Below are 26,442 nucleotides of genomic sequence, written 5' to 3' on the forward strand. Positions count from 1 at the left end.
GAGAGTTCAATCAGAAAATTTATTTTTCCTGTGTGAACTATTCTTTCACGGATATCAGAAGGGACACCAAATAAATACTCTGAGGGTGTGGGGAAAGAACATTACAGACAATATCGCTGATACCACCTGGGCACAGATCTTGCCACTTGCCTGCGGCCTCCAGTTCCTGCTTGTTCCAGCCTGATCCAGTGACTCTACCGCTGCCCAGGTTTTCCCGCTCACTGTTCTTCACGCAAACAGAAGCCGCGCCCACCCCAGGACCTACTTAATCCAGGCCGCAGTGTGACTACGCAGAAGGCACACCAAAGGCAAACCCATAAGCACCTGTTCACGCCTGGACCACACCCAGCGCGATGACCCTTGGCCCTCCCTCCCCTGCAGATACACCATCGCCTAACTCTACACCCTCGACGCCGCACAAATACTGCCACTACGCCAATCCAAGCTCCATGGAAGGACCTTTCACCTGGACCCACTGCCACTTTACCTGCCACAGCGCAAACAGCCCATTGACCAGCCCTACCCTGAAAAACCCCACAGAAACCCCCTGAACAAAAACACCAACTTGCATGCACACTTCTCAACACACACTCACTATGCAAAGACACCACCAAGATTTGGGGCTTCATCTTCACCCTCACAACCGATTTTCTCTTCCTACTGATGCCTGGCTCAACACCACTTCCGTGCTCGACATCGCCAGCGCTATAACCGAAGGATACAGGATCACCCACCGCTGAGCTGCTCTACCACGCCCCACTAGCCAGGGTGTGGGTGAATAGTGCGACGTCTTGGACATTTGTGTATCGGAGGGGCACGCAAGAGGGGCATCCCATCTTTCCCCTATGATTATCGCCCTGGTGCATAAACCCCTGCGGCCTGTATCCAAGAGGATCCTTTTTTGGAGGGGTTATATGCACCTGGGGGATGGGAGAAGAGGATCTCACTTTACGCAGCTGGTGTCCTATTTTATGTGACACAGCCCATTATCTCCATAGCGAGTATAATGTTGGAGTTTCAGCGATTTGGGGATCACTCGGGCTATACGATCAATTGCTCCAAGTTGGTGATGCACCCACGCCCCTGTTTGCCCCCAGACTTCCGGGCCAGGTAGTTTTTGAGGTGTTCCAGAACAGAGGAATATAGGTTACACAGGATCCTCAGGACTTCATTGATCAGAATATATCCCCTCATTTGGAGAGACTCCGGGGCAATGTGACACACTGGAGCAATCTCCGATGAACACTGATGGGTACAGCGGCACTTTATAAAATGACGAGCCTGCCCCAATTCTTATAGGTAATGCAGAACACGCCCTCCAGAATTCCTCGGGAGGTCTTTGAGAAATAGATGGAGAGGTTTGCAGATTGGGGTGGCAGGGAGGCACCCTCAGAATAGCGCTGGCCAAGCTGCAGAGAGAGGTTTACGATGGAGGGCTGGTTGATTCCGGACATCTTGAAATATTATTGGGCATCTCATCTTCTTGTGATCAAATGGGTCTTCACGGACCGCCAGAACTCAGCATATAGGGCAGATATTTATTTATTTGGGTAGTTTTACATAGTGCTGGCTAGACCCATAGGTATCAGAGCGCTTTACATGAGAATGGACAGAGTTTCAGAACATTGTTACATCAGTTACAGTTGCAGTTACCAGTATGTGCTTAGGACAAAAAAGAAAAAAAAGAAACGTGATCTTACACAATAATAAAAAATATTGACGAGTAGCATATCCAAGACACACGTCTTATGAGGAGTGGAGGGTAGTAGGGGGGGGAGGGAGGGGGAGAGTGGTAAACAGGGGAGGGGAAAGCAGACAGAGTCAAGAAGATCTGAAGGGGAAAAAGTAATCGAGGGGGAACAAAGCTGTAACATAGAGACAGATAAAACCGTGAAGAACCGTTAAAAATAATGTCCGATGTCCGGCTGGGTAGGTGACGGTCGAAGGGGAGACCCAGAGCCAGACTCCACCGGGCAACGGCCAAAGGGTACTCGGGCTCCGCAGTAAGTACAAACAGTTTCAGCCCGCGGGGGCATCGTCATAGTTCCAAACAAAGGGATCAGTCCCGGTGTTACTGGGTGACATCATCCGCCTCGTCTTCAAGCTCGCCCCCAGTTTAGAAGATGTAGGGAGGTATCACTGGCGACATCAAAGGAAAACGGTTTCCTAGCAGTGGAAGTAGTGAAACTCCTCACTCAGATGGGTGTTATGTATGTAGAGGGGCGGTGCGTAGCCGCAGCCAATGACTTCAGATTCAGGAGCAGCTACTAGGCATAAAGTACACAGGGGTTTGATGGAACGCTGGGTTAACTTCATGGAATCCCGCTAACACAGTGCATCAGCTGCTGTAGGAAAGACTGCCGTATGCAGTGTGTGGTCTCAACAAGTGTTGGGCGCCATCTTGACTGCAGAATACTCAGTTGCCTCAACAAACGCAGCCAAATTGAGCAATTGAGAAGTTGCAACAAATCAGGGGGCCACTAATGAAGTTGCGCTGTCTGTTAGTGCTCCCTTACTGCACACAAGTCAGAAATATGCAGCAAGATGAGTGCAGAAGAGGATCGAATGGGGGCGACTGCGGACATTATTATAGGGTCAGGCAGGTACAGGCAGCATATTGGGACCGAACGCAGAGGAAAATGATACAATCCGCAACCAAACGGTACCTTGAGTTGAGGAATTTCCTCATAAGAAGCAGCCACTCGGAAAAGGAAACTGATGTCCCACTGGGCTGGAGGAGCTGCGATCGATCAGGTGCGTCCGCCATTTTCACGTCTTGGGACAGTTCATTCGCCATATTAGGGTCAGGCAAAGGGAAGGACAGTGTTGCCGGTTATGCCAGACTGTTACCTGATCCTTAAATCAATCTCATCCCTCCTTTGACTTGGGAGTTCTTAATTCCACCATCCAGTCGCAGGAGCACTCACATGGTTTCTTTATGGTCCCCGTCTGCTTCTTTCTCAGGTGGCCGCCATTTTGGATTCAGGCATGGCAGGTCGGAGACTCCAGTTCTCGAGCAAGGGGGGCCTCTCCTTCAATTTTCTGTGAGAGCCAGTCCTGATTTGCCTCCGATGCAATCTCACTTCTGTCCAGACCGTGTCCCTTCCTCGCTGTCGGGACCGCGGATCCAAGACGCCCTCTTCATCTCCAGGAGTCTTCCTCCCGCCCTCACTGCCAGCTCCAATGTTGTTCCTTCCTCCGATGAGTTTTGGGGTACACTGACCCCCAATTCCCTCTCCGTGTGGCGTGCGGAGGGGATTCATCTCGATAGGTCGGTCTGCTCCCTCTGATCCTGATGGTCTTCTGTTCCACGTCCTCTGTTGGTTTGATTGGGGGCCGAACACTTCAGCAGGACAGGGGCCGCAGTGGTAGGCCGCCGATCACAGGCGGGTGCACCTCACAGCTCCCGGCTCCAGGCAGCGCAGGCACTGTTTCTCCAGTAGCCCGCAGTTTTGGAGGGACCAGGCCATCACTAGGCTCGAGGACCTCAGACGGGAATAAGCCCAAACGGAGACTGAGAGATTTTCATATCTGCAGTTGGGGCACACCCTTCGTTGTCACATACAGGAAGGTGAGCAAGTTCCTGAGGATTCCCATTAGAAGACCGAATACTCATGGAGACATTGTAGAAAAAGGGGTTGTTAATGATTTATAAGAAGTTGGTCAACAATGCCCATTGAGGTTAGCATGGGAGGGTGACATTGGGGACCTTGATGACGAGGGTTGACTGAGGCTCTCCAGTGCCCATGATAAGTTGCTATTTGTGCTAGATTCCAATAGGTCCAACTCAAAATTCTTCATAGGGCCCATTACTCGCCGACACTCCTACACAAAAGAGGTAGGGCAGCGAATCTACTGAGCAGGAGGAAGTGAGGGTTCCTTTTTTTCACATCCTTTGGGAATGCCTGCTCATACAGAGCTACTGGGACCGGGTGAGGGAGAAAATGGCCTGAGTAGTATCGCATTAAGTCTCTCTGGATGCTAAATGGTTACTGTTGGAAGCCAGGATCTTTCTGGCATGGTTACCCCCACTTTTTGCCTGGTGTCAGTGTGTTCTGAACTAGCCTAACTGGGATCCTGCTAATCAGGACCCCAGTCTCTGTGATTCCGCCACAGATTGGACCATGGTGAGTACTTAGGTACCCCCAGATTGGCTATTGGTGTACCCTTGTAAGTCCCCAGTATATGGTACTAAGGTAGCCAGAGGATAGGTACACCAGTGGTCTCCCATGGACTAAAGCATGTATTATGCGAGCTTTGTTTCTGTCTTTCGGTGGCCCATTGTCAGCGCCGGGACACTCTGTGAAGTAGCTGTGCGCTTTACAAGTACCTATTTTCATTATGTCACCCATGTGAAACCACTCAAAGTGCGACTACAGGCCTGTCATTGCAGCCTGTGTAAGCTGGTGCTAACACCACTTAAGACAAATGTACATTTTCTTATATCGGACGTCACTACACTTAAAACCTACAAGTCACCTCTAAGGCAGGGTTCTCGGTGATAAGTGTGAGGGTGCCCCTTTATGAGCAGGACACCCCTACAATTTGCGGGGTCCATTCTCCAGGCGTTGTAAGTGCATCAGCCATTACGATACATAGAGTGCCCATGCGTCATTACGCGATGGCTAACTCTAAACTGGCTGTAACGAACCCTGGAATGTTTGGTATCAAAACAGTTGAAATCATACCTCCAACACCAGAATCGGTGTTGGAGGTATGATTCCATGCACATTGGGGCTCCTCTGGGAAGCCCTCCGTGCTCCCGGTACCAGTCCTCCCGAGTCTGAAACCAAGCTATGGCTGCTGCAGACCACAGACACGATTCTGCTCTCCTACTGCTGAGCCAAGCACAAGCAAGGGAAAGTAGGACAATAGGCTTTTTGTCACATGGAGCTGTGACCAACTCCCAGACAGGACTTAAGTGTATTGGGCCAGGGTGTGAGTGCTTGCCAGCGCCACTAGACTGCTTTAAAGGGCACATTTGGTGCCCTCCTTGAATACTCCAGCTGGAACAAGTTCAGAGAGCCGTTGGCTCCCGCTCTGACGTGAAACTGGACGAACGACATGGGAATATCCTCCCCAATGTCCAGCCCCTCCTCTGGGAGGGACCCCTGAATCGTCCCAACCCTTTCCATAGGGTACTTAAGGGCTTACCTGTGGGTGGGTCTTTAAATTCATCGTGGGACAAGATTCAGATTCAAAACCACTTCATCTTCAACCATCTGGGCACTTTGGACTTAGTTGAACTTCGCTTTGGGAACCAAGGCTGCACTAGGAAGCCTCCTGCTGCTCCTGGTCTCGTTGTCCTGCCAGTCTTCTGTGACGTCTGTGCCTGTGTGCTCCATACAGGTTCTTCAACAGGCCTGTGAGCATCCAAGATACCCGAAGCAATCTCCCTTGGAGTGAAGGAGCCACTCTCCTGCATATGCAGGTACCACAATGAAGCTGACCAGTGTGCTGTTCCTGAACTCCACTGGACTCAGGAAGGTTCATCAACACAGGTGGTGGTTCTGCAACTCCCTTGGGGCCTGCACAGTCTTCCCAGCAGGTTTGAAGGCAGTACCCCTCGTCGGAACCGTTGGAGCAGTACTGATGTGCACCACGTCGACTTGCAGTTGCCAAAGCTTGTTGACTCTTCTCCAGAAGTATTTGGGCTCCAAGAAGCTCCAGCCTCCACCATCTATTGATACCAAGATCTTCATCCTCACCGCATCCTCTGCACCGTGGGCCTGCATCATTGTTTTTTTATTTTATTTGTGTACTGTTAATGTCATGATTCGGGCGAAGCGCCTACCCAGCCTACAATCCCCAGATTCCCCGGGAATGGCGGGGGCGGTGCCTCGATTAAATAAGGGACGAGACGCACGCAGGACGCTGTGCGTAATTCCAAGATGGCGGGTTCGTCGTTTGTTTTGTTCGAGAGTTCCGGAGACTTGGGGAATTCATAGACCGGAGACCCGATATTCCTGAGTCCGATTCCAGGGTCTATGATAGCGAGGACTAGCGACGACCGTGTGCCCTTCTAAGGTGCTGTAGCCAAACAGGGGGACTCGTGCAGAGGCTGACGAACAGAATCCACGCTCCGGGTTCGGAGCAAGACTCACAGGTATTTCTCGCCCCCAGTCCCGCAAAAGGACCGGAGGGGCCTGCCGATCCCGCACCCAGACATGAACATTGGTGGTGTCAGGTCACGGGAGTGCGGGTGCTTCACCAAATACCCAAGGGGTATTCCGCTCTCCGTTTTAACCTCCAAGGGGGGGGGAGCTATCCACCAACCTTACACACGAGGGGTGAGACTCGAAGAACTAGTTGCTCAGGAGGACCGTAAGGCATGGCACATGGAGGCAAGGTAGCAGAAGGCACCTTCCAGCTTCTAGACAATCGAGCACCAGAGCGTTCAGGCTCTCTTCTCATGACTAAATTAATGTGCTGAACGATTGTCCTGAGAGATCTTCCAGGTGTCAAAATCGGAACTTGTAGAGTTCTCCGCCAAGGGCTCCGAGAGGGAATCATAGATTGGCGTGTGGTTGCGATACAAGGGGCGTTCAAAGATATCGCATAAGTGTCAGAAGCCAGTGGTCACTTGGTACTGTGTAGGGGTATTGGATGAGGTTGAGTGTTTGTATGTGTATGATGTAATAATGCTAACGACACAAAGGCCTTACAAATATCCGCAGAACTCTCTCTCATAGAATGTGGTTGCACTAGCGAGAATTCATGAGAGTAGCAATTGTGTTATAACCTGGCATATTGTTTGTATGTTTATTTTCTTTACAGGTTCTACTCCCCGCTGTTCCCATCCTTCCCTTCCCTCGCTTGATTGCTCCAACCTTCCGTGCCTTTAGTGTAGGAGTTGGAGACATCGAGAGGTGGACCCCCTATAGCTTCGCCTGAATCCTGAGGAGAGTCAAGTCTGAGACGGATCGTCACAGTTAACTCACAGTGATGTACATTGCTTCGCGCCTACAACCCAGAGGCCGGCTGACAACACTTCGTAAATTTATTGCAGCACCACTCATCCCAAATTCCGACACCCTGTTAGTACAGCCGATTATTCAGCACCGTACATCATTTCTATACAATACTCTCTACCATATATCACAGTTTTCTCGGTTAACATACCTATACAAAACACCCAATTCCCTCCCCTCCCTCACCCAAGCCTGCAGTAGCTTCTAGTCCGCAACCCTCCCATGATTCCCACTCCTGTACTCCGTCCTACATTGTGGTCCCTTTTTCAGATGCCACGTCCCTACTGCCCTACCCATTGCTCTCAGCAGTATATCGACAATGACCGTAATGACAACCCCAGTCTTACGTCCTATCTGTGCAAAAGGAATAACCGCTCCTCAAAAACAGTGCTACCTCACAGTTATGACAGTTATCGTAAAAGCTAACTAGGCGTCAGCACCCCCCGCATCCGCCTCATCTTCCGCCCTCTGCCCGGTGTCCGCTGTCGTGCGGTCCTTCTTAAGGTACTCCGCATATAGGCCCCAGAAATTTTTCGGTCTGCTACGCGGCGAGAGTAGTTCACTGAAAGTGTCCGACTGTGTGCAGCAGTAAAGCACGTCCCGCTCCCACTGCACCATTGTTGGGAGAGGTCCCCGCATCCAGCACATCGCCACCCTACGCTTGGCCACCTGGAGTCCCATGTCCACAAGCCTCCGCGCCGCCTTAGGTAGTCCCCTAGAGTAGCCCAGCAGTGCAACTGCAGGGTCAGGGGGAAGCTCCAGCGCAGCTATTCTACCTATCTCCTGAAAAATGGCTTCCCAAAATTTAAAGATGCCCGGGCAATCCCACGCTAAATGATAGAAATCTGCTACTGGGTGGCCACATCTATCACAGGAAGCCTCCTCCCTTAGGCCATACATATGCAGCCTTTACGGCGTGTAATATATTCTATTTATATATTTGCAATGGATCAACCTATGCTTGCCGTGAAGTGAGATTCGACGGGTGCCTACGCAGCAGTATGACCACATGGCATCATCTATGAAAATGTCCAAGTCTCTTTGCCACGCCAATCTAGCCTTGGTGTATTGCTGGGATCGCTGTGACATCGCAATGTTGCGAGGGCTTTTGTGTTTAATGAGATAAGTCAGTTCCAGGACCTCAGGGGGCTCATCCATGTCATCCCCCAGTTGCTGTCTCAATGCCCCCCTCACCCTATGGAACTGGAAGCGTTGCAATTGAGTAGGGGCTTCAGCCGTCTCTGCCACCTCGTCCCAAGTTTTAGCTGTGCCATCAGCGAATAAGTCCCCAACCGTACGGACTCCAAGCGCTCGAAGGGCTCGTGTTTCTCCCGTATCCCTGCAAGGAGGCAGCCACATCACCCACTCCAAGGGCATCAATGGCGAGTATAGCAGTGCCACGGCAGTTTGCTGTAATATACAATGCCAAGCATGTCTAGTGGAGTTGAGCGAGTCCAGAAATCCCACCCTGCGGTCCAACGGCTCGCATATTATAGCCGGAAGGGGCAGCGGATCGGCAAACAATCTCTCCAGCTTTAGATACGGGACCGACTCTGCACCATGTATCCAGCCATGTGCTTGGGCACCCGGCGCCACTCTGTAGTACAGCTCCAGGTCTGGCGCCCCCAAACCGCACATTCCACAAGGCAATGTCAACACACGCCAACTGACCCGCGCCTGTTTACCCGCCCATGCCAATCGCAGCAGAGATCTGTTGAGCCTAGCGAAAAAGGAGCGCGGCAGCACAATAGGGATGTTAGTAAACAAGAATATGAATCGGGGTAATATCACCATCTTCATGATTGATATTCTGCCTACCAGTGACAGAGGCAGCCCGATCCAATTCTCCACGTCATCTTCCAGCTTATCGATGGCCCTACCATAATTTTCGCGTAGAACTATTTCAGAGTCAGCATGTAACTGTATTCCAAGGTACCTTACCGGGTCGTCCGACCACTGGAGTGGATAATCCATTTCAAAGATTGTGGTAGATGGCGTCAGTGGGAAAGCAATAGATTTGGACCAATTAACTCGTAAACCAGACAGCGCGCCATAATGCACAACCTCACGCAGGACCGATGACAAATTGTGCTCTGGGTCCCGGACATACAGCAGGGTATCGTCTGCGTACGTCGAGACCACAATCTTATAGGAAGGGAAACTCACTCCCCTCAGGGCGTGGTACTCCCGTAGTGCGCACGCCAGAGGCACCGCAACAATGGCATATAGGATGGGTGACAGGGGGCACCCCTTTCTTGTCCCTCTGGTAATTGGAAAAGTACCAGAGACCAGATCACCGAGTCGTATTCTCGCAGTAGGGCTCCTGTAGAGGGCCCCCATCATCTGTAAGAAGTCCGGTCCCATTCTGGTCAAAACCTGGCTCATAAAAGCCCACTCAACAGAATCGAACGCTTTCTCCATATCTAGAAAGACCGCGAGCGCCCTAGAGTCCGGTCGAACATGTTGGATAGTGCCAAACACAGTGTGCAAATTATACGTGAGGTTCCTGCCCGGTACAAACCCCGCCTGCTCCGGAGCAACCAGCTCAGGAGTGAGCAACGCCAACCGTGTGGCCAGGACCTTAGCAAACAGCTTGGCATCTACATTAAGCAGGGAGAGCGGCCGATATGAGCTGCACTCCTCCGGGGGTTTCCCCGGTTTGGGGATAGCCGCAAGGATGGCCTCGCACATAGAGCGCGGCATCTGGCCCTTAACGCATATATCATCGAACAATGTCGAAATATGCGGGAGCAGCAGGTCTATGAAGGTTTTGTAAAACGTGACCGTGAGTCCATCAACTCCCGGCACGCTATTCGCCCTCATGCTCGCCAGAGCTTCTAATATTTCGTCTTTCTCTATGGGGAGGGCTAGGAATTCCCTGTGCGAGTTGGTTAGGAAGGGCAGTTTTATATGATCAAGGTAGTCTCGTATATCATCATCCATTCCAGTCTGTCTTGAGGCATAAAGCGCTCTATAGTAAGACTTAAAGCGCTCAACTATATCCATTTCGTCTGTTAGCAATTCCCCTTCTTCCGACATAATCTTAGTGATGTTGGCCTTACCTCTCCGAACCTTCAGCATGTTTGCAAGTACAGAACCGGGTCTCTCCCCCTCCCCATATACCCTGGAAGTAGCAGACTTCCCCAGATGCTTCACCTCTGTATCCGCCGCCTCATGATAATCTGCCAGCACTTTCTTCAACTCCTCTGCAGCAGCACCCCCCGGCTCACCCCGCTGCCAAATCTCCAACTCCCCCAATCTGCACTCCAGCGCCGCTAACCGACGCCGGATGTCGCGAAGTACCCCAGAATGTTTCGCCATAGCTACCCCTCTGATGCAAACCATAAAGGCTTCCCAGACAGTTTGGACACTGTCCACGGTGCCTTTATTGTTTTTAAAAAACCCTGTTATCGCCTCCGCGATTTCCTTCCTGAAGAGGGGGTCAAGCAACGAGTACGGGGGAAACCGCCACGTAAAGGGCGGAATAGTCTTTTTCGGCAGGGTGAGTGTCAGCAGTATAGGGGAGTGGTACGACAGAGTGCGCGGCAGAACCTGGCACGCGTGTATCTGCGGGAGAAGAGACACCGACACCAGCTAGTAGTCAATTCGCGTGTGCAGGTCATGATATGCCAAGTAATGTGTAAAGCCCCCCTCCGTTGGGTTAAGCGTTCTCCAAACATCAGCCAGCGCCATACTTGTCAGTGCTCTATCAACTATCTTAACTGCAGCAGCCGGACCTCTGCCCTGACCCCCCGATCTGCCTAGTCCCAGATTTCTGACCATGTTGAAGTCTCCGCCCCACAGTATACGGGGTACTGCGCAGTTCCCAATTACGTTAATTAAGGATTCATAAAATTGCGGGCAGTCGTAGTTTGGTCCATAAACATTAACTAACAGTAGATCAAGACCTCCGCCCTGGCAGCGCGCTATCACGAACCTGCCTCCATTGTCCGCCGCCATCAACTGCAGTTTATATGCGGATTTAGGGTTTGTCCAAATCATGACTCCTCTAGCATGCGTTGTGAAGCCAGCCGCTAGCGCACTACCCTGTACCCCCTTCGCGCGCAACATGGGACTCTGGTTAGGGAGATGCGTCTCCTGCAGGAAAGCTACATCAATATTTGCCTAGTAAGGTAATGCAACACCTTGCGCAGCTTCCGATGATCGTTAAGGCCCCTGACGTTCCAAGTCACAACTCTAAGGGAACCCAACGGGCCCCCCGCGTGCCGTCACTCGACATTACTCTCCTGTCTTTGCATCGTTACATCACACAAATAGAGTTTAACACAATTTCGAGAATGGGCAAGGGACAGAAACCGACCCTGCATGTCTACAGTCGGCTCAAAAACAAAACAAACACCCTCCTAAATACCCCACCCACAGCAGACCTCCCCCAACTCGGCCATGCCGCTCCCTATCTAAGGGCTAGCTGCGCCTCCCCCCTACCCTCCCCAAACCAAATAACTCCTGACTTCTGTGGTTCGCACTCGCAGGCGGAGGTCGCTCAGTGCTAAGTCTCAAGAGGGAATTAACCCTGAATCGCGCCAGAGTCTTCGCGCGCCTATAACTAGCCCTCACTCCTTCGCCGGGACATAAATTAACTCTGCGTCTAGCAATGCCAGGCCCAAGCTCCGCCGTCAGACACATCTCTAATAAACTAGCCAGGCTCCAAGTATCGCAGACATCCAAACCAGGCTTCACTAAACAACGCGCTCAGTCGTCTCGGACCCCCGCAGCCCCAGCAGGCCATCGGGCGCTGCCCTTACTTCAGGACTTCTTGATAATGTGCACCCTACATCGCGCCACTAAAGTCACTTAATCCCCCATCGCCTTCACCGCGGCCCTGGAACCCAGCCCCCCGAGAGAACAACCACATATATCTCTCATGTACAAACATTAGTCCTGGTGATCAAGCGAGCTCTCCGCCTCATCTCGTTGCGACAGTTTCTCATGGCTGCGCCGCTGCTCCTTGCTCCAGTCATTTAGCGCCTTTTGCAGTGTCCTGGGATCCAGGAAAATATGAGTTTTCCCCTGCCAATTAACTCGCAGCTTGGCAGGATAAAGCATCGCATAGTCCAGTCCCATATCTCGCATTTGCTTTTTGGCCGGGATGAACTGCCGCCTAGCCTCTTGGACTCGGGCCGTAAAATCCGGGTATAGTGCAATGGTCGACCCCTCGTAAGACAGCGTCTTTTTTTCCCCTGGCCGCGTCTGTCGCGGTAGTTCAATAATTTTGCTATGATCGGTCACGGTGGCTCACCCGGAGGAGGCCTAGGCCCCAGGGACCTGTGCGCTAGTTCCACCAAAAACATATTAGAGAACGTTCCCTGACCAAGCAGCTCAACCAGCATTTTCTCCATGTAGCACTCCATCCGTCCTGTGGGCGTCGTCTCTGGCAGGCCCGTGATGCGCAGGTTACAGCGTCGCGAACGGGCCTCAACATCCTCCATTTTATCCTGCAGAACCTGCATAAGCCGCCCCATCTTCCCACGGTCTACCTCCGATGCAGTCTGCACTTCTACCACCTCCACCAGCCACTGCTCCGTTTGATCCAGTCGCTCCGCGTGCTTGTCCAAACGCTCCGCCATGCGGTCCATACGATACGGAAGGGCGTCAATCTTGGCCCCAAGGGAGGTTATGCCAGTCTGCAACCCTTTTTCCATCGTGAGCAGCAACCTCCGGATGTCCCTACCGCCCTGCTGGGTGGCGCTCCGATGAGGTCTCCGCTCCTCGAGGGCAGCGATCGCAGCCAATTATCAGTTCTGTACTACGTGATTCCTGGCTCCACTCCGGCGCTGTAGTGTAATGGCGGGTCCACACTTATACCGACTGTTGCCCCAAACACCGCTCCGGCGCTTCTCCTCCGCAACTCACAGTGTCGTCGCAGTGTCTCCGCTGTTTCGGGGCCAACAGGCCACTCCTTCCAAGGCACCTGCAGCAAGGGCAATGCGCGGGGCCAGGACCCCGCCCACAGTCCAGCCGCACGCACGGTCACGTCGCCCAGCCGCCTCCGTCACCAGGGCTCGGGGATCGGCGGCCCTCTTCCGCACTCCGCTCTGCTAGCCCTCGACCATCGACGCCGCGTCCCTCTGGGTCCCGCTTGTCAGCTGCTTAGCGCGTACCGGCTTCCGCTCTCAGGCCGCAGCATTTAATGAGATTCCGGCAGTAGTGGGGCAGGATAATAGTTGGATAGTGGCTCCGCGCATCGGAGCTCAAGGCTTAGGCAGCCATTCTTTGTGCAAGCCAAGCTCCGCCCCCGGGCCTGCATCATTGGTGAGTTGCTCGAGGTCCTCTTGCGACTCCTGTCCCTCCAGCCTGTAGGTCCTCTTGAGGGTCTTCTTTGGCTCCAGTGGGCTCCCCTGTTTGCTCGGGGCCTACTCTGACTTACCTGCTTGGGGTGAGTCCCTTGAACCTTGCTGGTCCCGCCATTGCACCTTTTTTGTCTGCCACGTTTGTTGCCGTGGCCAAGGTGTGTTGGTGCTCCTGCCGGACACCGAACCCCTGGCTCTTAACATCCAACGAAGGACCGCTTGTGAACGGCTCCTTGTCTTCCACAGCAACGCCTGGTCCGCACAGCTACACGGTCACCGTCAACTCTCCTGCATCTTCCGACATCGGTGGGCATTCGTCTTCGTGCCTCCTGTTAAGTCCTGAGTGGCATAGATTCTGTACCATCTGCTTGCAGGTACTTGTCTTCCTGAATCCACCCTTGGGTTCCAACAAACTCTCTCACATTCTTCGCTAGCAGGCATCTTTACTGCAGTCCTCCATTGTGGTCTACGGGGGTTGCCAACGTCACTTCGAATCTATGCACCAGTCTTCCCTGTTTTAGGTATCCTGGTTCCCAGGGTATTCATGGGTGGGGTGGCTCTCCAAGCCTCCATCTTCCACGGGGTTTCTTCCTGGTCCCCTGAGAAGGGTCCTTCTTCTTGAGGACTGCAACTGCGACTTCCCCATGACTTGTATTAAGCACGGAGTCGTGTTTCCACTCTGCACTCGGCCTCCGTGGGGTTCCTGAGTACTTACCTGGGGTGGTTCCTTGGGCTCCATGCTCATCTAAGTCTTCTGGGTCCAGTCTCGACTTAGGTTGTGGTTCGCATTCCACTTTATTAGTTTATGATTTGGTCTGCCCCTGGAGACCACTGTGTATTTATGATACTTACATGTTCTTTTACGGAAGTATTGTGTGTATTTTGATTATATCTCGGTGGAGGAACTATTGCAATGTGTCAGTGAGTGTTTAATAAATACATATTTTTATAACTAAACCATGTGGTTCTTTTTCACTTAACCTACACTATATGATTAAGCATTGGTAAAACAAGCTGCTTTACACTCCTTTTGGACTAAACCTGAAGACTGCTCTCCACAGGTACCACTTAGAGAGCTATCTATGGTTGTCTAAGACCACTAAATTTACCATAAGGGTGGTCTGGATTAGTGCAGGGGGCTTCACTTACGCAAGTGTGCACCATATACTAAGCCGGCCTCCTACAGTTCCTCTTGGGCATCGTTGGGAGGGGGGCGAGGTGGCCTCGATATTCAGAGATTTAGCTCCGGATGGCAGCCGGGATTGACAAATGCAATAAAGAGAGCGTAGGGTGCAGCGGCTCCCCCGGAGATAGCTGCATGCAAAGTGCACTTGGATTGGTGCCAGAATATGGAACAGGTAATCTATAAAGCAGAAATGGGAGAACGAATGGGGTGCTTGGCTGTAGTATATGGGGTAAGGTAATGCAGTAGACTAGTAGGGAGAAGCCTGATAGACAGGTTGGACTGGTTTAAAGGGACTATGCTTTGCTGGCAGTAAAAGCGTCACATTTAATCTGCACCTCGTATTAATAAACCCACACTGATTTCAGTGAAGGATTAACTAATACAAGCACCCAGAGGGCACTTTAGAGGTACCCCCTCAAAAACTACCGAACTCTAGTGTATTGACGAACTGGTCCTGTCCCGCCTGCCACCACAGATGTGTTTTTGCCCCCCTAGAGATGAGATCCCACGCTCTCTGAGGTTGGAAACAATGACTGCACGTCACAGGAGGTGTAATTCCCTCCTCCAAGCAGGATGACTGGTAATCAACAAATCAAGGCAGGAGACTTTGAAGGCCTTTACACCTTTGATATGCAACCCTGGCTTCCCGCAGACCGGGGAAATGCTACCTCCTGCACAAGTCCCATTTGGTATAAGGTGAGAAAATTAGCTAGTCAGGAGGTGTGAAGTAAGCACAACTAAGAAAACTATACCATTTTGTTTTTTATAGAAATAGGCCCCCTGGGTCAGAGTTATGCCCACTTCCCACAGGAAGTGGTCATATAGAGGGTATAGTCACCCTAAAGGTAGGTAGCCCATTGACTACTACCGGACACTTCCTGTAACACCCCTAAATACAGTATTTAGGTGCACCCCTGATGCCAGGACTTTAGATTTGATGGAAACAAAGAAGACTGGAGAAAGAAGATTGCTGACCACAGGAGCCACGACTGACTTGGCACAGATCCTGCCAGCCTGCCTGCCTCGCCCACACTCGTGGAAAAACCGATGCGCCCTGCCGCTGTGCAGCCCCTAAAAACTCGGAGGGCTGCCAGCGCTTTACAAATTGCCAAAGAACTCCCTTGGAGTAGCAAAGCTACTCCCCTGCAGCCACAGGCATCAAAGAAGCAAGGCTCGGTTCACCGTCCACCCGCTTAACAGGACGGCAGACGCTGCAGCTGCCCAGTAAGAGTTTGCAGTTCTCCCACAGGTCAGATCCATCCTCAGTCCAAGTGTCGTGACGTCAGGACTGACCGGAGCTGCACAGTACCAATGCCTGGGGTACTGGACTCCTTGCAACAACCAAGACTTGCAGTGTACAGACCGGACACCAACACCAAGGAAGACTGACCTGTACGTCGAGGGACTTCAGCGACAGGGAGACCCACATTGAGTGTGGCCCAGCTGACCCATTTGCCCCTTTTCTGCAGAACCAAGAATGATTTTGATGATCTTGGTATCTAAATTCATATAAAAATCAATGTTATTTTTATAAATTGGTGTCGGATTTCTTAATGGAGTATGTGTCTCACTTACTTCCTTTGTGTGCACATAAAATGCTTAGCACTACCCTCTGATAAGCATAACTGCTCGCCCACACTACCACAAAAGAGAACATTTGGGTTGTCACTTGTGCCTCTGTAAACCAACTGGGGTTTGCTTGGATTCTTTACACAGTGTATCTCATTTTGGTCCACTATATAAAAGAGCCAGCTTCCTACCAACATCGTCAAACAATTCTCCACCCCTTTAGCTACAAAAAGCATTACCCCCTTACTGGAACTCTGGGTCAATCTTGCATCGACAGAAACTTCAAACCCCAGCCCAAGTAGATCGACTTCTCCAAGCAACACAATGACCCCACTACCACCAAAGACATCCAACTAAACGAACAGAGCCAGCTCACCCCACAGGGCATCATCACCTTAATTATGTACTCGGTTCACTCAGGGGCCCCAGCCGACCTATTTCCTCACCACAACTTCAACCTAGGCAAAACCAGAATTGGCCCAGCACTCACTACCATGTTCAACAACTCAACTGCCACAGCCATGTTCCCAGAGGACTGGAAACACGCAGAAGTCAACACCCTACTAAAGAAACCATTGGCAGACCCCAGAGAACTCAACTACCAACTGATCTCCCAGCTCCTGTTCCTGGCCAAGGCATTAGTAAAAGCCATCAACCAACAACTCTCCTCACATCTGGAAAGGAACCTTCTACTCAACTCCTTCCAATCCAGATTCCTCAGCAACCACAGGACCGAGGCAGCCCTCATCCAGACTACATCCAAACCCTACTCGACCAAGAAGAGACTGCAGCTCTGACTCTCCTAGGCGTCTCGGCAGCCTTTGATACAGTATCCAGCCACACACTCATGACAAGGGTGCACAACACAAGCATCCAAGGAGCCGCTCTCAGATAGATCGCCTCTTTCTTAAAATCGGGAGGATGCACAAAGTACGCCTCCCACCATCTCCTAACCCTAGGTAATCCTCTGTGGAGTACCCCAAGGATCCTCGCTCAGCCCCTCCCTCTTCAACACTTATATGAAACCTCTGGCCAGCATCACCAAAACCCAGAGTCTCATTGTATCCTATGCTGACGAACCACAACTCATCCTCTCTCTCTACCAAGACCAACTTCCACAACTGCATGACAGAGGTCACCAACTGGATTAAGGACAGCAGCCTGAAGCTCATCTCTGAAAAGACAGAGGTACTGATTTTCAGGAACAAAAGCTCCCAAATGGGACGCATCCTTGTGGCCCTCAGAACTCAGACCTACTCCTACCTCCACTGACCATGCTAGGAAACTAAGTATCATCCTGGACAACAAGCGAACCATAACTCAAGTCAACTCAATCTGTTCCGCCTGCTTCTTCATCTTCTGCATGCTTCGTAAGATATTCAAACGGCTACCCCAAACCTCAAGATGCACCATCCCCCAGGCCCTCATCTCCAGCCTACTAGACTATGGCAACGCTCTCTATGCAGGGAATGCAGCTCACCTCCTCAAACAACTACAGACCATACAGAACGCCCCAGCCAGACTGGTCCTGGATCTCCATGGATTAACCGAGATCACTCCGTACCTCAGGGAACTCTACTGGCCCCCTGCACAGAAAAGATGCCAGTTCAAGATCCCGACCCATGCATACAAGGCACTACACAACTGCGGACCAGCCTACATGAACCACCACCTCAACTTCCATCAGCCCACCAGACATCTCCATTCCACGCCCCTTTCTCTAACCGTCAACCCTAGCATCTGACGTAGCAGATGTAGAGGTTGCTCCTTCTCCTATCTAGCAGCATAGACATGGAACGAGCTGCCCTTTCAACTCTGGACCTCCCCATCTCTTCCCAAGTTTCGAAAGTCCCTGAAGACCTGGCTATTCAGCTAATCAACTAGACTCCGTCAGTGCCTGGATACCCCCATGGGTGACAAGAAGCGCTCTACAAATTAAGTGATTGATTGATCAATTGACTGGCATAGTTACAATGTTGGCCAGAACTACACAGAGGCATTGCACATTATATGACTGGTGCATTGAATATGACATTACCCAATCAGAACCAGTTGGCGAAGAGGAGGAGCGGGTGCAAATTTTCTCACCAAGTCGTGACTGGACAATCACCTGAACAGTCTGTAGAAAGAGAAAAGAGAATTAAGAAATATACATTTCAGGACATGGTTTCCTTGCAGTCACACATTCAGTAGGTAATAGCTTCCAAAGCCTTTTTGAAGGACACTCTAAAAATAAAATGGGTGCAGGAAAAGGTGTAGGTGCGGTGCCTCTGAAGAGTGCCATCAATGATGTGCACACCAAACGACATCAGAACCTTGACTTTCACATTTAGTTCCAGGGAGCTGTATCATACATATGGCGCATTTTCCTGGTTTGTGTCGGGCGCACCTTTTAAAATGTGCGTCTGGCACAAACAAGGAAAATGAGCCATATTAGAATGAATACGCTAGCCCTTGGACAGCTGCGAACTCACGCTGCTCTGGGGGCAGTGCATTCATGTGAAAAACAGAGCAGTTGGTTTGAACCCGCTCCATGTTTTACTGTGCAGGCGGCAACCCGTCTGCACTTTTAAGTGAGATTAGAGATCCCCTTTACAGGCGGGTGCAGTAAATGACGGCACCAGCCTGCAAGGGGCCTTCTGGGGGGTCCGTGGGATGCCCTTTCCCCACTCCGGAGTGCTGTTTTTGGGGGGCACCCTCACAGTGCACCTCTGGACAACTTCTGTGCCTCTGCGATGGCGTCGGCAATACGGTCTGGGCGGAAAGGGGACTCCCTCACTTACATGGGATAAGCCCCCATGCAAATGGGGGACACCCTCTGATGATAGCGCTGGCGCTTTATGTGCCCCAGGCACTGATCTGGCTTGAATCCATCATCGTTCCTTAGCTCACTTCGCCACCACAGTTCAGACCCATTAATATGCAAATCAGTCTTGACCCTGTGCCTCATGGGGACAGTCCAGCCAGAACTGCCAAGCAAGGTCTACCCTGAACCAGAAACAAGCATCCTGGGACAGGTTTCAGGGTAACACCCCTCATTAGCCAGGCTAGCTTGAAACCAGTGGCAAAGTGAGCAAGGGTCCCAAGTCTGGGCATACCCTGGCAACTTAGGGCAAACAAGACAAACAAGGAGATGATGGAGGAAGCGCTGAAACCTTTCAGACACTCTGCCCCAGTCACAGATCTGGGTTGAATCCATCATCGTACTTTAGCTCACTTTGCTACCTCAGTTCCAGCAGCAATATGCAAAACACATGCCCTGGCCTGTCAACAGGGTGTGTCATGGCTTAATGATGCATGGTAGACAGTGCAGACGTACCAGCACTGAAGTATAATATGCTTACATATTACATTTGTCATACTCCTTACATGTGGAATAAACAATTGCTGCAGAAGGGTGTACACAAAGAATATGGTGTATATTGTACACAGGAAAAAAGTACAATTTCCAAATAGCTAATGCTGGGGTTTGAATGTTTGGAATAAAAGAGATGCCCAAAACAACATTTCGCCAATTTTTATCATTCTGCAGTTCCTTGACCTCAATCCGCTATCAATAACATCTCAGATAGATCACAACTAGAGAGATGTTTCCTTGTGGCTATTAACCAATTATCAGAGCTGAGCAAAATCGTGTTCCATTAAATAACCCTCACATCTGTTAACGTACAGCAAACAGTTTACAGTGTCTGAGTGTCCATAAGAGAAATCTACTGGTACTTCTTATTTCTAAGATGGATGTAAATAAATCTTTTGAATCTGAAGAGGTCAGAGGAGCTAAATAAATGAAAGAATGGATGGATGAATGAATGAATGAAATTGTATTTATAAAGCGCGATGGCTACCCTGAGGCCTCCCAGCGCTACGGACAGCACAGCCGGAACCAGTAGGATGCATGTTAATGCCAGTTTTTATAGAGCCAAGTTTTTAAAAGCCTCCGGAAGACAAGCAGATTGGTTTCCTGTCGAAGAGAAATAGGGAGAGCATTCCAAAGAGTTGATGCGTTATGAGTGAAGGACCGTCCGCCACTTCTAGCTCTCTTTATTCTGGGGGGGAAGAGAGAGGAAGGCAGTGGTGGATCGGAGAACCCTTCTCGGTTGGTAGGGAGTGATCAAAGATTGGATGATGGAAGGGCCAGTCTTCCAGAAAGCTTTCTGGGCAAGACACATAGCTTCAAACTGATTCCTCTCCTTGATCGGCAGCCAGTGTAAGGCCTTAATGGCAGGTTTTGCCGACTGCCACCACGGGGTCTGAAAAGGGAGTCGAGCAGCGCAGTTTTGAACAATCTGGAGCTTATTGATGGTTGAATGAGGGGCACCCAGATAAAGAGCATTGCCGTAGTCGAGGCGAGAGAGAATAAGCGCCTGGACCATGATCCTTCTGGCTTGAAAAGGGAGGAGAGGGAGGACCTTTCGAAGCATTCTAAGTATACCAAAGCAGGAGGCGGAAAGTTTTACCGCTTGATGGCTAAAGGTGAGAGAGCGGTCCAGCCATACTCCCAGACTCTTAAATGTCGCTAGTAGTAGTTGCTGTACAAGAAAGCATCACTAACAGTACCTGCAATCTCATGATACACAGCGTAGAATGGCATCCGCAGCAGGGCACAAGTGACAGCCTGGCCTGGACATCAGGGCAGTTTCTCTGGCTGCAGAGTGCTCGTTTAGCAGACTGCCTCCAATCAGAGGAGGATGTTGTGTAATTTCTCATCCTCCATCATCAAGTTCCATGCTGGCCTACATCGCCCATGAAATGTTTCCTAAGTTAGGGGAATACAGCAGATAATCCTTTCAGGGCATTCTTCATGTGCAAGTTCAACAAGTGTGCCTGTTCGGCAGCAGACCACATTTCCTCATCCTGTCCCTTAACCCACGTGGTCTTCTATTGGGTGCTGGTCGGAAGGAATGGTGCTCAAATATTTTAGTCGTGGCAGAAGCAGAGGGTGGATAAACCTTGTTGGGACAATGGCAACTACCTAGGTGCAAGGGGTGGGAGACGCACCAACCAGAAACTTAGCATACACAGCACTTCAAACAAAGTGCCTCACGTGTTACATTGTGTGCTTGTTCTTCATCTGCAGATGAGGTGATCAGCAGGGGACGGGCAAAAGGATTTATAATTTATTTGAAGATATAGGGCTGGAGTGTCAAAAAGAGGAGCAGGGAGATCACGGATACCCGGCTATTCCTCACTCCACAGAAACGAGCAATGCCATCAACCTCTACTTCAGCGAAAAACTACAGAAGACCTGACAGCACATCAATGACACAGAGTCTGTTTCAGTTCTTACTCCCCCGCCCTTTTATCCAATTATGTAATGATCAGCCTCCAAGGCCTCTCTCTGGTCTCTCCGACATACTTAACTCCCTCAACACCCCTTCTTTTTTTATTTAAATAATTTTTATTAGGAAACTTCATTACGTACAATATATACAAAACAAGATTTCAATAAGAAAAATATACAATACTGCAAATAATAGTCTAAGTTTTAGGTACCTCCCAAAAATAATAATAACAGAAAAAAAAAAAAAAGAAAAAGAATACATTTCAAGTAATCTGACCAACAGCAGAAACAGCCCAAAATAGTCTATACTAAACTAAAACCTGTTTTTCCAAGAGGTAATTGGCATCCAAATCAGGGCACCACGTTGTCTAGCCTTTTTACCTTTAACTGCGTAAATTACCATTTCTTGGTTTACCCAAAAAGCGAGTTATCCAGACTTGGAAATTAGGAGGATCTAAGTCTTTCCATCTGGTGGCTAATATTAGTCTGTATACTGCCATACCCAGAAATAGACACAACTCTTCGTCCTTAGTATGATTCAAAGTATTATCATGCCCGATCACAAATAAAGTAGGAGACATCTGAACTTTATGGCAAAAGACCTCTTCCCAAAAATCTGAAATTTTAGTTTTAAGCACTGTCAGTTTACTGCACTCAGAAAACATATGTATTAAATGTGCCGGGCCCATCCCACACCGCGGACATTTGTCGTCTGTTTGTTTGCCCCATGCGAACAATTTGGCGGGTGTAAAATATAAATTGTATACAGTCTTATAAAATTGTGCTTTAAGAGTTGCTGTGAGAAGAATCTTATCAGCGAGGGAGAGAATCTTATCTAAATCTACATTTGGATTATTCAATTTAGAAGCCCAGCATGTTTCAGTTCTTTCCATGTCATCTTGACATTGTTCCATCAGTAGCCTATATATTATACTTATACTGGGATTTTTTCCCCCTCTGTCCGTATTTTCAAGGAAAAAACAGTCTTCAATGAAATTTGTGCAGCCTTTGCGGAAAGAATAGAATTTATTTGGATATATTTAAAGAGATCGGAAGTCGGGATATTAAATTTAAGTTGTAGATTGAGGAATCTCGAGCTAGATGAGTCCTCTAAGAAATCCCCCACTGATAATAACCCAAGAGCCTCCCATCTTTTAGCAATATCGTCATTGATTTGTGCGGAGAAAAGAGAAGAGTGCCATAAGGGTGTATATCTGTTTATTTTTGTAATATCACAATGTTTACAGATTTTTTTCCAAACAGTCCAGGCACTATCTATAATTTTAAATTTAACCTTCTTAAAGTAAGATGGTTCAATTTGTCGTAATAATAATCCTTTTGCATTCTTGCCAACAGCCAACTCATATATAGACGGGATACATATAGTTGCTGTACTATAGGGCAGAGGGCTAGCATTGAGTAGCGGGAACATCCCTTGGAGAAGGCTAGTCCAGAAATATAAAGTTATATTAGGGAGTCCTAGGCCCCCTCTTTGCTGTGGGAGAGATAGAAATTTTGAGGATCTTCTGATCTTGCCGTATCCCCAGATAAATTTAGAAATTAGGGTTTCGAAGATTTTAGTAGTTTTATCCTCAGCTAAGATGGGTATCGCACGGAATAGATACAAGATCTTTGGAAAAATGTTCATTTTAACAAAGTTAGTTCTTCCTATAATTGAAAGGTTAAGACTATTAACCCTCAGTAGCTCCTTTTTAATATTTGCCAGCAGGGGGTCATAGTTGAGTTTATTGATATTCTCCACCTGTGGGGATATACAAACACCCAAATATATTGCGCTAGATGTCTTTCGGGGGTCATTAAAAAAGGTATTCTTTGTGCATATGACAACAGTTTTTCCAGTATTCAGAGAGTATCCAGACATATCTCCAAAAGACCGAGTTATTTTCTCGATTTCTTCTAAAGCCTCAGAGGGATCAGGTGTCACAATCGCCACATCATCAGCATAGGCCAATACCTTTGTTTCGTAGATGCCTGTTTTGGTTGGTGTTAAAGCCGCATTTGCCAATAGTTTTTCAATCAAGGGATTTATATATAGGGCAAATAGTATTGGGGAACAAGGACATCCCTGTCTTGTGCCCCGTTGGATTTTAAATTTTCTCGATTCTAAGCCCATCGTCAGAACTTTTGCTACCGGATCTTGATACATGGCTTGTATTGCTTTGATAAGCCCTGGCCCAAAATTATTAGAATCCATTATTGCCCAAATATATCTCCAAGATACTCGATCAAAGGCCTTCTCGGCATCAAGGAGGATCATGGACATCTGGCCCCCCGTCACTGTCATGATATCAAATAGTGAAATCACCCTACGGGTATGATCCGTGGTTCCCTTATGCGGGATAAATCCAGGTTGCCACGGGGAAACCAGATGTTCAACCACCCCCCTGAGCCGATTGGCCAAGACTTTTGCATACATTTTTGTATCTGAATTTATTAGGGAAATAGGGCGATATGATGTAGGATGTATTGGCGCCTTACCCTTCTTAAGAAATATCAATATATTAGTCTCTCTCCAAGACTCCGGCGTGATTCCATTCGTCTGTATCCCTACACAAAGATCCAAAATATAGGGTAGAATTACTGATCCCAAACTTTTATACAGATCTATAGGGATCTTATCGGGGCCAGCTGCCTTACCGGGTGCAAGATCTTTTACCGCCAGTTGTACCTCCTCTTGGGTAATATCCTTTTCTAATTTTCTAATTCTGCTCTGCTATTTGCATCGAGAGTGTTGCTCAGACCCCAGTCACATAATCCCCCTCGTAGTTTGTCTGTCTCAAGAGAATCTTCATTTTTATACAGATCTTCATAATATCTCTTGAAGACATCTAATATTTTATCAGATTCTGTATAAGACGTGCCATTTGCGTGAATAGTGTTAATTTTGTTAAATGAATGGTTTTGGCGGGTGCGAAGGGCCAGTTGCTTTCCAACCCTCTCCCCGTCTTCGTATAGTTTATTTCGGTTAGATTGGAAGATTTCCGCGGCTTTCTGATTAAGCTTGCTATTAATCTCTGTTTTTAGAATTATTAGCTTGCGTAATGAATCTTGACTATTGTCTCCATTATTTATGGTGTTTATATGTTCCTGCTCTGCCTTTGCTAAGTCCGACATCAGTTGCTGGTTAACCAGGGCTGCCTTTTTCCTCAATTTGGCGACAAAGCTCATAGTTTCCCCCCTGAGAGCTGCCTTAAAGCCATCCCAAACCATATTCCTTGTTGTACTGTACCGGTTACAATCTAAATATCCCTGTGTCCAAATCTTGATATGTTCAATATATTCTTTATTTAACAAAAGTTTTCTGTCGAAAGTCCAATTAAATGGAGGCCTATATATTTTAGTCGAGTTAATAGTCAAAATGAGCATATTATGGTCAGAAAGTAGCTTAGGGCTTTTATCAATTTCTGCTCCAAATGAGAGCTCGCTGGCTAGCCACATATAATCAATCCGTACATATTTGTTATGTGGACATGAAAAATACGTGTAACCGAGATCTAGTTGGTGCTTTAGAGCCCAAATATCTATTAAATCGAAACTTCCTTTGAGTTGAGAAAGCGCCCTGAAGACATTAGGTTTCCTTCCTGTATAGATTGTCATGTATTGATTATATGGTGTTCCTAGATGATTGAAAGAAATATTAAAATCCCCACAAAATATCAACAGCTTCGGCCATGTAGCCAACTCAAGCTCTAGCTCTTCAATTATCCGTGAGTCATCTAAATTAGGAGCATATATCGAGCAAATTGTAATTCCCAGATCTAATTCAATTATAACCCACCTCCCGAAGTCATCCACTAATTTACGTTTAGCCTGACCCAAGAACCCTCTAGCAAAGATTGCCACCCCGCCAGTTTTAGTAGTCTGAGTAGTGTTTGCAAGCAAGTTATATCCTGGTATTCTCAATAGATCCCTATCCTTCCATGTAATATGAGTCTCCTGAAAGCATAAGATATTGTAGGGTGTTTGTTTAACAAATTGATATATGGTGGCTCTTTTACCCCTATCGTTTAGTCCTGCCACATTCCAGGTACATATCCTTAGCTTCCCCATAATGACCAAAGCTTATTTACAGAGGTACATTCTTCATAGCAATAAGAAGTTATCATATCATTTGTAACTTTAAAAAAACATTGTACGTATGAGGCTGTCTTTTTTCTCCCTGCATATTCCCCCTTAACGAACCCCATGCCGGCTCCCACCCCAAGAGCCGTGCCCCGCCCCCCCCCACCTCCCACCCCACACCCACAGATAGGCAATTAGACTCAATGAGAGTCTATGTGATGAATGTGCATTATGAGACCAGTGCTGGAGTTTTGCCTTGGTATATGCCATTGGCCAATATAGAATTGAGTATTTCCATTCCTAGTAATGAATATGACCAATACGCAACAATTTACTCAGATTATTATGAAAATCTTCAACAGAGACCAACAGAGACCAAGGACCACAATCATAACTACTCTAATCATAAATCTAATCTAATCATAAACCATCCAAATACTCCTTGGCCTTGATTTCCGATGTAAAAAATTTAACTTCCCCCTTATTAATTATTTTAAGGCGAGCAGGATTGTTCAGATAGGCCATCACATTTTTATCCTGAAACGGTTTAATCATTTGTCGTAGGCGCCACCTCCTTTCCACCGTAGCATGGCAGAAGTCTGGGCGCACAAAGTAGGAAATACTACCACTAGTGAGTTTTGCCTCTGGCCTTGCTTTATCTGAGATAGCCTGCCTCAGGAGGAAATTGCCAAAATAGACCAGGATTGCTCGGGGATACCCCCCTGGACGTACAGGTTCTTTTTGATACATGGGGACCCGATGTGCCCGTTGTATTTCGATATCCCAGCTCCAAGAAGAGAGTTCTGGCAGGGAGTCCCGAAATAGTCTAATGATAAAGGAGCGAACATCGTCTCCTTCTGACTTCTCCGGAACCCCCAGCACGCGGAGGTTGTTTCTGCGTAGGCGATTCTCGAAATCCTCTAGCTTCCATCTGACGTCAGAGAGCTCTGCTTCATGTGCCACCGTTATTTCGTGATTAGTAGCTATCGCTGTTTCATTTGCCACAGTGCGAGACTCTAACTCATTTAACCGATTCCCAAA

General features: G+C 48.8%; 1 protein-coding gene across 6 annotated transcripts in view; it reads right to left on the minus strand.

Annotated features, from left to right (window-relative positions):
• ATG13 (autophagy related 13) overlaps positions 1 to 26,442 on the minus strand; it is a 487,446-nt gene that overhangs the window by 378,004 nt on the left and 83,000 nt on the right. For all 6 annotated transcript variants that reach the window (XM_085646672.1, XM_085646671.1, XM_085646670.1 and 3 more), the window contains exon 3: positions 18,076 to 18,156. In XM_085646672.1, the coding sequence (XP_085502798.1) occupies positions 18,076 to 18,156 (81 nt within the window). The remainder of the gene's footprint in view (positions 1 to 18,075; positions 18,157 to 26,442) is intronic.

This window comes from Triturus cristatus, chromosome 3_1, assembly GCF_964204655.1.
Source record: "Triturus cristatus chromosome 3_1, aTriCri1.1, whole genome shotgun sequence".
In the NCBI taxonomy this organism is placed as follows: Eukaryota; Metazoa; Chordata; class Amphibia; order Caudata; family Salamandridae; genus Triturus; species Triturus cristatus.